General features: G+C 44.1%; 1 protein-coding gene across 3 annotated transcripts in view; it reads right to left on the minus strand.

Moving 5' to 3' along the window:
- The window catches only part of LOC106814887 (1-phosphatidylinositol 4,5-bisphosphate phosphodiesterase classes I and II-like), a 78,619-nt gene that overhangs the window by 28,857 nt on the left and 37,640 nt on the right, over nt 1-12,122 (minus strand). For all 3 annotated transcript variants that reach the window (XM_014819278.1, XM_014819272.1, XM_014819264.1), the window contains exons 2-6: nt 9,617-9,757; nt 8,121-8,254; nt 5,619-5,703; nt 3,594-3,694; nt 133-299 (exon numbers count right to left, since the gene is read on the minus strand). In XM_014819278.1, coding sequence (XP_014674764.1) covers nt 133-299; nt 3,594-3,694; nt 5,619-5,703; nt 8,121-8,254; nt 9,617-9,730 — 601 coding nt within the window. In that variant the 5' untranslated portion in view covers nt 9,731-9,757. The remainder of the gene's footprint in view (nt 1-132; nt 300-3,593; nt 3,695-5,618; nt 5,704-8,120; nt 8,255-9,616; nt 9,758-12,122) is intronic.

Raw genomic sequence — 12,122 nt, forward strand, 5'->3', positions numbered from 1 at the left:
GAGAGAGAGAGAGAGAGAGAGAGAGAGAGAGAGATAGAGAGATTGAGGGAAGATAGGGAGAGAATGGGGATACAGGGAAAAAGAGAGGCGGGAATGGGAACGAGAGATGCCATGCAGTCACGTGACACCTACCTTCTGCTGCGAGGGTGGCATCCGGCTCAAACTTGTCGATGATCTGCTGTGCGGTCTTCACGTTGAAGTACGGGTAGAGGATCTCATTGAGGCGTGGATCCCGCTGCTCGTTGTTCAGAAAGTCCACCAGCTGCTCTCGCAACAGATAAGGCTTCTTCGTCGCACCACTGCATCAACGCACACAGTGCCAGTAGTAGATGTAGTGTATGTAGTACCAAGAGCACATAACAGAGAATATATAGATAATAATATTAGTTAATAACATAGATAACTAGAAACGAGCAGTTGTCGCCAACTACATGTATCCCGGGATCTAGTATGAATGGAATATCTCTGTAAGGGCGTAGAAGGCAGGTAAAGTTAAATAAGTCACAAAGACAAAGGTTTGTTAGACAACTGGTCTGCCTCAGATGTGCAAGTATATGGAATCTGGTTACCCTAGGAGGCCGAAGAGGAAATGTAAGTTGACGGTCAAGGTCAAACTAAGGTCAAGGGCAGTGGTGGTTTTGGTATGCGACAGACCTTCTCCCCAAGATGTGTAAATGATCAAACCCATCTGGACGACGGGTAATATGGTATATCTATATACAAATATATGCCTCCATTACACTGACAAGCAGGAAATATTGTTGGAACTACTTATCCATATTGCAAAGCTTTTGCATCTAAATATGCATTTGCATGAAAGGTGCCATAACTTCATTTAATAATTTCATTTTCCTTTAGCTTTTACCCGATCTTGGATCATCTTCAAATTTGGCATGAAGGTGCGTTATGGTAAAGCGAAGACGCCAATCGTTTTTGGTGTGGGCGGAGTCATCGTTGCAATGGTAACAACATTTTTGTGGAAATATTGTAGAACCTGTAACTTGTGCTGTTTTTACCCGATTGTTATCGAATTTGGCACACAGGGCCGATATAACATGTCCTATATATATGTATATATTGGTCCTGTGTGCCAAATTTCATGACAATCGGGTAAAAACTGCAGAAGTTACAGGTTCTAGAATATTTCGACAAAAAATGTTGTTACCATGGCAACGATGACTCCGCCCACACCAAAAACGATTGGCGTCTTCGCTTTACGATAACGCACCTTCATGCGAAATTTGAAGATGATCCGAGAAGAACTGCAGCCGGTAGAGCGCTCACAAGGAAATCTCTGAGGCGGCGGCAGCGCGACGAGGCCAAATCCATAGTACCCCTCCCCCCGCCGACTTCGTCGCGGGGGATACAATAATAATAAAGAATACATGATCTCTATTATGTACTCTTAGTAGTACGTAGATATTATCATTGTATGCGTATGTAGACATTACGGCGTACCAGCGTGCCTGCGTAATTACATGCTTCACGAACTTACATCACGGTGCAGTCGCTACCCAAAGGAACTAATTGGAACGGTAAGCGATATACGCCGGGTGTATCGGTTACTTAGTGTATAGCGACGAAAGAAAGCTAGTGAGTTACAAGCCCTGCATGTGTCTATAGCACTGGCTGTGACGCGTCCCAGTTTGAGGGAATCGTTTCAAGAAACACGGTACAGTGATCATGATTGATGTCACATACAGAAACGATGGTACTTATATGAAGAGGAACATTAATTTCCAATGAGAAGCTACTGATGCTAAGGAAACGGGCGTGTGATGTTGATAGGTTTTATAGTGTGACACGGATAGAGCGCGCATAGGCGGGCGCATACACGCAGCTTGCATATCGCCGAGAGCACTTATGCGATAGAAATTTGCATATTTCCTCACACGGTGCATCATCAATGAGAAAGGCAAATGCAATCAGGAAAAAAATGCGAGCGAACTCGGCAAAGACCGGGCAACACCGCCGCCACCGCAAAATAAACGACTTTAGGCACGGTCGCAATTCTAAAAATGGCGTCATTATACGACGTATCCGTTCCCTCGATGACTTCATTTATTTAATGGCGTTCCCAGCTGTCCTGGCGAGCAGACAGGGGACAAATCCGACTACTCGAGTAGAAACTCCCGCGTGCGCACCCGCACGCGATCGAAGCCAGTGTATAGTAACGCTGTAACTATATAGTAACAGCCACGCTACACTCCAACTGATAGCCCAAGTAACGAAATTACGAGGCAAATACTTATAGCTACGCGGTTCACTTGCACGCGTTTAGGTATTTAAGTTAGGTATTGCGTTAGGTGCACGCGGCAAGGTATTTGAGAAGGTTCCGGTGTATATAAAGCCAGATGTAACAAGGACGTACACCACGGAGTTATAAATTCGAGAAAATCGAAATGGGGTGACATGGTGTTTTGAAGCAAACAAACAGCCGTGGTCGTGTATAACATCGCCACACTGCCTACAGCTATATCGAATTATACTTCGCAAACAGAAATACAGGATGATACATGCAGACGTATAGCAGCTATACTGGTTATTATACTGTCTTATTGGAACTGCACGAATTCGCTAATGGCGCAGTCAATGCTCCGTTACTTGCCGATGTTTTATGCTTCACGTTCCGAAAACAGCAGTTATCATTCTTGAATTGCTATATAGTATGTTATGAAAAGCCAGAGCCCCGATCGACTAATATCTAATAGACCTATGCATGTAAAGCCATCGCTACCTAAATAAACACAACCGGCAAGGGAATTACGTACAGAACGTTAAGTGACCGAGCACAGATACTCGTCGCAGTGTCAAGTGATGACCCGCACCCGGGACCATGGCGATGTTGGAAAATGTTCGTTTGGATACGAGATGAGGTCAAAATATCAACTTCATCGCATCACAATAGAGCACGCGATCGCGTAATGAGTAAGACGTTATCCGAGTTACGTCGCTTCCTATTTTGAGAGCGCCTTCTCCCTAGACGTATGCATTTCGTACGAAATAAGCGTGGCTATATGACACGGCTTTTTATACGTGCTACGAAATCCGTGCGCGTGCAGGCATAACGTAAGGAACGAAGATAAGTGTATCAAAATGCACTATATGTTTTTGACACACCGTGCGACGATGTGTGACGTCCAGCGAACGCGAGTGGCAAATGGGAGAAATGTCTTTCGACGCGTGTAAACAGTATTTAAGAGGGTTGGGACATAATTTACGCGGCGGGCTCGCATGATCTCCCACTCATGAATAAAATAAAAGACGTCATTTCTGCGCGTGTCAATACGGCAGTCCGGCGGAATTCCTACACGTGGACCGCAGAGGGCGATCAATGGCGTAGAATGTGTCTTGGGGTACGAGAGTGTAATAAGGGAATTAGTTGGGATTATGTGAACCCTGCAGCATCATGAGTGGATGCACGCATACACACTTAACCCTTAGCAATACTGCGACCACGAGACGCCAGCATTATGGTGTCCCCTTATAGGCTCTACCTCTCATTACTCAAACGCAAACACATGCGGCGACACTATGCGAAATGCATTGGAAGCAGCCACGGTCGTTTGCACGCGAGCGCGGCCACAACTTACATGTCCCTGAAGATCTGATGAAGCTCCGCTCTGCCGGTGAGGTGCTTATAAAACATGAAGAATGCATCGAACGTGAATTTCTCCACCGCGATGGAGTCAATCTGTGAACGACAAGCGTGGGAAATGATCACGCGATGCGTAATAGGCTAGCTAATGTGTGTGGGGGGAAGGAAGGGGGGGGGGCGATGCAGCGGGCTTTCTTTTTATCTGCCTGCCGACGCGTATTGCAGCTTAAAACGAGGCCGTAATGAAAGCCAACATGCGCATGAATGCCAGCTGCTCTCACGCCTGAATGCTGCCAGACTCTCTCGCGCGTGCCTGCCTAGGCAACCGACTATCCCGAGCCTGCGCTTGGTAACCTTTTCAATCACCGATGCTAGGCAACTCCCCTTGCTCTCACCCAAGCTAGGCTTCATCCGGCTCTTTCAAACCATAATGCATTCGCATTCCTTTGTGCAACGTAGCTTTCCGCTATACATACTCCTCTAGAGAGCTAGACAGCCTAGTCTCGTTATCAAGCTAGTATAGGTCAGCCAATTTTAATGTGTTATCTTCTCCTCATCCCGAATTAAGAAGCCCTATTAACCCATCTTTTTTACCATTGCAAGCTTTTCACCCTGTTCCAAAAGAAATCACATTCTTCTTTAACAATGGTAGGAAACGTTGTCTGTATCAGGCGCTAGGTGCTTGACTTATAACCCCGATCCACGTTATACATTTCTACATTCTATACCAAGCCAGGCTATTCTCTCCTTAGCCATAGATAACTTTCGCCCTCCCCGGAAATAGGCACGTCTCTAAACCACCGTTTGCGATGTGATCTTCTGCTGCTACTGCACTAAGGTAACATCATCCTCTCTGCATAGCTGAAAGATTTTGCTGAAACTGTTTAGTGGAATTTTCTATATATTGTCTTTTCATAGCACAATTACCTAGATTCTCGAGTTTCTCAAAATCCCGTCAAAGTTTTTGTTCTGCTGCTACGATCGAAGCCAGTATTGTAGCATGGTTTGATGAACTATTTAATGTAAACATTTCTAACGTAATCTTAAACGTAAATGAAAAAAAGATCTCTGTTATATGAGAATTTTCAATTACATGTGCAGTACTGTAACTACGATCCAGTCGTTAAAACGACCAGCGACACCAATTGAGAATCCAGGGAATAATAGAAATGCTATAAAATGTATTACTGTTAAATATTAAGTACACATGAAACATGCTAGAAAAAGTACTAAAAGCTTTTGAAATACAATGAAACGTCTCTAATGCAGCACTGCACTCGCGATCTAAACATATTCCCATTCAACATCCATAAATTAGAATGTTTTATTAAATGCATGGTCAAATGAAAGGTCGAATATTTGATATTTATATCAAGGATACTTAAACGATAGATGGGTAAAAGAGAGAGCGAGAGTGTGACACAGAGATGGAGAGAGAGAGAGAGAGAGAGAGAGAGAGAGAGAGAGAGCGAAGAGAGATGAGGAGTATGAGAAAAGAGAGAGAGAGAGCTGGAGAGAGAGAGAGTAGGGTTGATTGTGATTCGAGGAGAATGGGAGGATTAGATGAGTGAGAGAATAGATTATGATATAAATAGGAGAGAGAGATAGAAAAATAGAGAGAGAGAGAGGATATTGAGAGGGGGAAAAGAGAGAAAGAGTGAGGAGGTCTGAAAGAAATACATATATATTATTATGATCAGAGAGAGAGAGAAGGATTTAAGGCGGAGAGTGAAGGAGAGAGGAGCAGATAGAGAGGTAGAGAGAGACGAGAGTGAGAGAGGAGAAGAACAGAAAGACGAGACGAGAGAGAAGACTGAGAAGAGAAAGAGAGAGAGAGAGAGATGAGAACGAGGACGAGAGAGAGAGAGAGAGAGAAAGAGAGAGACTGAGGAAGAGAGCGGGCGTGCGAGAGATAGCGAATAGACATATGAGAGAGAGATATATAGATCAAGGGAGAGGGAGAGAGGGAGAGAGGGAGAGAAAGAGAGAGAAGAGACCCGAGTTTTTTCTCCACATTTACCTTTCCAGCAGGGAGTCCTGCTTGCTCTAGGGCCTTTTCAACCCTTTTCTTGTCGTCCTTATGCTGCGCGAACATACGCACAATGCTGCAGAGAAAAGCAGAAATGCCAGCATTAAATGACACAGCGTGGTGTAGACAATGCACTCAAGTTGGTTGGCCCACCTGCAAATATTGATTGCTGTTTAATAACGCTTTCACCCAAGTAGAAGCCCTTCTCCGTCACAGAGCAAATAGCATCCTTTTCAGACTAACAAACTAAATAGTAGCTGGTATTCAATTGTACTGCATGGACACACTAGACGACCATCTATAGCATCATTTTCAGACTAACAAACTAAATAGTAGCTGGCAATCAATTCTACTGCATGGACACACTAGACGACCACTCCTGCGAAACTTACAGCAAACACAGAATATTCGCTTGAGATACCCACCACAAACATTGCTAAATTAGATGCATTGTGTCCTAGTACTACCACCCAAGATACCTATGCACGCATTGTGACTCGCTTCGTGCCCGCATTTTTAGCAAAACGTTTATCCAATTGCACAGTGCAACTATATGGTTGTAAAACAGCAATTATTTTGTTAACAGTTTTCATTCTGCCCTCTGAGAGTAACTTTTTGCATTTACAGTGCCCCATGCCAAATTTGCAATCATGCAAATTGCTGCATTGTACCAGCATGGCATTAATTGAGTTCTGGTTCAGTCAGTACCATTCATTAAAAACTACCTTAACTCTTAAATCTTAAAAAAGAGTTGTGTAGAGACGCTACCACAAGGTTAATTTAAATACAGCATTTTATTGCAGAACTATAATGGAACGATCTGTTAATCGAGATTCATTGGGTACACTCTGACCGATAATTACTAAATTTCATCAACGCATGATCCTGGATACTGACAGTGGTGATTGCTACAGTAACACCGTACTAACACGACTAGACAAATGCACACAAAAATGCAGATAAATGAAGCCGAAAATCCATATGGAATTAGTATATTATCTTCAATCAAAGAAGATTCCGCATTGCTGAGCTTCAGTATATTCTAGGAATCTTGTTAGACGAAATGTAACATTGACTGTTCCCTGCATCGATGAGCACAGGCAATCATAAATAATTGCTGACTTCTTCCTTTAGCCACTCAGAACCTAGTTCATACACAAGTATATCAAACAAGTGCCGCGGAGCGACAGCACTCATCTCACGTCTACTGCGGTGACTCTGTGGTGGAGTGGTGGGATTCTATAGTAAACCCTGTTAGTCCCAAATGTGTTCACATACGCGCCGAAACAGTGGAAGGTATCAGAAACCTTCTCGAAGGAATGTTCGTTGGGATCGTTATGAAAGCTGCCACGAGATGGCGCGTACGTCTAAGTGTCTTAAGATTAAAGATGGAAGCTCCCATCGTACGTAGTAGCAACAACTATTTGCAAGACAGAATAGGTAAGCACTCATCTATTTACCTACGCAAGCCTACAGGCTGAAATAGAGAGCTGCCACCTGTAACTAATTAATGCAGGCAAAAACTACACAGTACTATCACCACCACATGCACTGGCAGTGGCTGTAAGTTACATGTAACACACTGACAGTACAGAATGCCATAGAAATTATACGATTTAAAGAGCATAAACCTTCTTCAACCAAATTTAGCTTTTGAAATTAGACTGTGACATTGTAGCCTCATACATCCAGGCATGTATAGATTCTACTAGCAAACCCGGCAGTCAAATTCTTTCTAACAGTAAACAAATCCATGTTTAACCCTCCTCTTGAAGGTCAAAAGGTTATCTGACACTTACTCTTCGCACGTCAGCGGAAAGTACATTTCATGGTCCTTTCAATAAAGCCATAAAACTGGTAGGTCACCGCTGAAACAATAAAGTTTTCCAATCGCTCCGTCAGACCATGTCCTCAGAAAATGTCTAAAATCTGCCCTGTGCCCCATTGACCTTTGACCTGTGACCTCCAATTTCGGCACAGTGATGGCTTTTCCTACCATGATGCTATACACCGACTATCACGAGCCTAGGTCGAGCCGTTTAGATTTGTGCCGCAATTCTGCATTTCCTCCCTATACCTTAAGTTAAGGAGGGAATGTTCCCCCTTCTTTTACACCTCTTGACCTTTGAACTTTGACCCCCAGCTTCGACATCCCAACTCGTTTTCCGGAACCCCCCCCCCCCGTCCCGACTTTCGAATCCGTACGTCGAGCCGTTTAGATTTGTGCCCAACTGTTGACAGACACACGGACGCATGGACGCACGCTCATGCGATTCTACAAGCTGCATCTGACTATGTCAGATGAGCTAATAAATACTAATCGGCGCTTAACAATCTAACTCGGGACACTCGTTAAAACATGCGAACATACATGAACATGCATTTACACCATTAAAGTGAGCTCTCTTTTATCATGATAAATACAAGACATGTTTCCTTCCCAAACCATCTCCCATGCGCATATATACTAACACAACGACTACACTAGCTTACTTTCTGACTGGCACTCGGTTCTCTGCATTGGCTAGGGTGCACAGCTTCGTGTGAGCCTTGTCAAGCAGATGCATCGTGTTTCCGTTATTTCCAAGCAAACTGTGGGCCATCTTGAAGATTTCAATGGCCCATTCCTGCAGAGGGAGAGAGAGAGTGTGTGAGGAAAATGAGATGTCGCGAACTATCGTCTGCATCTTGTTCCTATGGCAACCGTTCGCCACCATTACCAGCATAATAGCCCTCATGACCTATACATAGCACCAAGAGTAGATAATAGGGAAGGAGTGTGACTTCAATAAACAAAAGAAATTCGTCCTTTACTAGACTTAGAATACCTACGATTTACTGCATGCGCGTAACTCAACCAACTTGAGCTCAAATCGTACACAGTACATTCGCCTAGCATCGTGCGAAATCGTTTCCTCGTATACACCCGCAATCCAGAGATACAGACTAAAACGTACGACACGATTTCCATTATGTTGCCAGCAAACTGAATGTGTAAACCGCCTAAATCGAAACAAAAGACAGCTGTAAATAGGTAAAAGATTAGCTCAGCGAGCCACACCGCATCGCCGAGGGCGCAAGAGTCGTTAGTAGCTGCCTTTTGTTTCGAGTTAGGCGGTTTACACATTCAGTTTGCTGGCAACATAATGGAAAATCGTGTCGTACGTTTTAGTCTGTATCTCCGGATTGCGGGTGTATACGAGGAAACGATTTCGCACGATGCTAGGCGAATATACTGTGTACGATTTGAGCTCAAGTTGGTTGAGTTACGTGTAGTAAATCGTAGGTATTCTAAGGCTAGTAAATGACGCATTTCCCTTGTTTATTAAAGTCACACTCCTTCCCTATTATCTACTTCTGATAGCACTGAAGCAAAAAAGCAACAAAATCATTTTTAAAGAAAGATAATGATACACACCAGGTAAAAGCAATACGGAATTATGGATATTCAAACATTCGATACTCAATTTTGTCATAAATATTTGGTGTGGGCATGTATTGTTCACAACACGTACAATGAGTTGTTTTACATTAAATGTTCTATATCATAAAGCTTTCAGCTAAAGTAGGTGTCCTGCTTTCAATGCCAAGGCACACATGCATATTTGCAGGGAAACGTTGTCATGAACATCGCGAAGTTAAGACTAATGTTGAGACTAATTTGGTTCCTGATAATTTGCTAAAGAACAATCTATCATTTCAATCTATGAACTGCCTATAAGAAATAATCGTAGGCCTATGCACATATTATACAAACATGTATGCACGCACGCACCGATCCACGCGCGCACGAACACGTCCACACGCGCACAATAATTATATTCTGTGATTATGCAGAAAATACGGAAGTTAATTATTCCAAAAGCAAACTCAATATTACAGGCTTCGCAACGATTATCATAATTACTCCATAAACGCTGTCCCCCGGAATTCAGCCACAGTGTACGTGACGTGCACCAGTATATATACTTTGCACTACACGCGCCTACCTTGGCAGTCTCCTTCGAATTGCTGACAAAATTGATGAAGTCGACATTGACAAAATCAGGTCCATGAACGATGGTGACAGTCTTGTCTTCGATAGGCAAGTCCGTGGAACCCATGTTGCACGTGTCCCGTAATTTAGAGTCCTACAAAAAAAGCAATGACCTCATGCAACATGCATGTGACTCGCACCCTAGCAGCGGAAATACGCGTAACTGGCAGCGACGATTTTTATCACAATTAACGAAGACAGATAAGATTAGTGTCACTGTCGTCGCTGTCCGACTCGATTAGTGTCACCAGATAACGCGACACGCGCGCCGCTACCAGAAACAAAAAAAACGTCACGTGCGCGATTTTCATCTGTTCGCCATCGGCTAATGAAAACAGATGACGCCATTTGCACCAAGTCAGATTAGTGCAACCACGAATCGTAAAACCGATGGCGACACGTCAACGGTTTGTCTGCGAAGCCAGAGATGGCGAGGAGAGTCATATGGGCAGGCAGCGGTGACCCGCGCGTATTAATTGACGCCTCGAATCGATTTACCATTAAGCAAACTGTATACGCGATGGCAAGAATGATTTTTTTAATGACGCATTTCAACCGTCAACACGCGGTTAGCGGCTTGTGAGTGTCGGAGCATGTGCTCCGCACTGAGACGAGCATCAGTGCAGCGCCGATGCACGGGGAGCCCAGAGCATGAAATTAGCCAAAATGTGAACAGGCCCACCCAAAATTTTAAGCAGGCCTTTAGACAAATGGAACAGGCCCTTGCAAGTTTGAACAGGCCCATAATTATATTCGATTTATTCCAAAAGTATTAGCTTTGTGTTTATTAGGCAATAGGCATACTCATCGTATCAAGAGCTAATAATACCTCTATTATTAGCTCTTGATAGTATTTCAGTATTTCATTGTTATCAGTGGAGTTCTACTCGTTTGACAGGAATTGCTGGAACATTATCTACTTTTTAGTAGTCACTAAGTAAAAACTAGTCAGGAAATTGGTAAATATTGTTGATATAAAGGCAAGATAAGCAAAATTTTGAATAGGCCAAGTGGACTGATTACATGGGGGGTTGAACCGGCGGCCGCCGGCCAAATAGCGCTAATTTCGCGCGCTGCAGAGGTATTACTATCACTAGCGCTCATAAGGTCTATGTCCCCCAGGGTACTGCCGGAACGTACCCTGGGTACGGTCCGGTATACCGGAACGTACCCTGGTCACTATCAGCATTATTAGCTCGATCGGGATTGCACAGCCCTACGACCCCCGGCCTCGATCATATTCGCAAATGTGCTAAACTAATCCGTGTTGCTAAACTAGGACATGGGCCATCAGGATTAGGTGGATTTTGATAATAGTGGATTTTTAATGACGCATTTCAACCGTCAACGCGCGGTTATCGGCTTGTGAGCGTCGGAGCGTGTGCTCCGCACTGAGACGAGCATCAGTGCAGCGCCGACGCACGGGGAGCAGTGTCCGGACATGATGGATGCATGATGATGAGGAGGAGGTGTGAGCAGCGAAGTGCTCAAATACGTATAACAGCGTCTAGTCAACGAGCTCCTGGCTTCACTACACCTTTCGTATTTGCCCGGCAAATCACTCACCCGCCCGCTTGCTCTCAAGCATTCTCGCTTCTCCCAAACGTGCACGCACTCGGTAACTACGGAACCTACATGTCGGAAAGCTAACGCCATTTGGTGGCCACAGTGCGTTGACGTCCGTTGAGCAGTAAATCAGCGAATTCAGTCACGAAGAGTAGACGTTCTCCAGATTTTCATTTATTGACAATACGCGCGCGCGACTTTCTCACTGAGGACAAGTTTGGCACGTGACGCTAGCACGAGTGCCTTGTTGTCAGGGACAAGGATTTTTGCTACATCGCGTGCATATGCATCATCAAGTGAGCACAGGGCCACAGACACAGGACTGGACAGAACACAGGCACTGATACACAGTAGGTTAGAGTGTGTAACCTACTCTAACCTACTGTGTATCTGTGCATGCACAATGGCGTGCGGGCTATGTGTTGCAGCGGTGTATTGGACGGTGTTGAAGTGAAGTTATATCAAACATTAAGACTATTGCTGGTACTGGTACTGGTAGGGCTAGTAGTAGTACTGACAAGTTGTATTTATTAACCATCATTTTATTATTGAAACGGTCCAAGTGCCTGTGGTGGCAGGGCTCCAGTGCCGTGGCCGTGGGCGTAGAGTTAGACCTAGTAACTACCAATTTGTAAATTGTTTTATATTCAGTGTTGCACTCACTCTAATTTTAAAATGCCATGTACAAGCCTATTAATTTAGACTGAAATTCTAAATATGGTGTAATAAAACACTACTTACGCAATGCATACGAGGTATTTCACACTTATTTCCTTCAGTTTACGTATTTATGCAGTCGCGTGAACTTGCCCGTCACAACTAGTGGCGCCACAACAACACAGCGAATAAGTGGAGCAGTCGAGAACGAATGAAAACAATTTAAGTTTTGTGTT

This window comes from Priapulus caudatus, unplaced genomic scaffold (genome assembly GCF_000485595.1).
Source record: "Priapulus caudatus unplaced genomic scaffold, Priapulus_caudatus-5.0.1 Scaffold27, whole genome shotgun sequence".
NCBI lineage: Eukaryota > Metazoa > Priapulida > Priapulimorpha > Priapulimorphida > Priapulidae > Priapulus > Priapulus caudatus.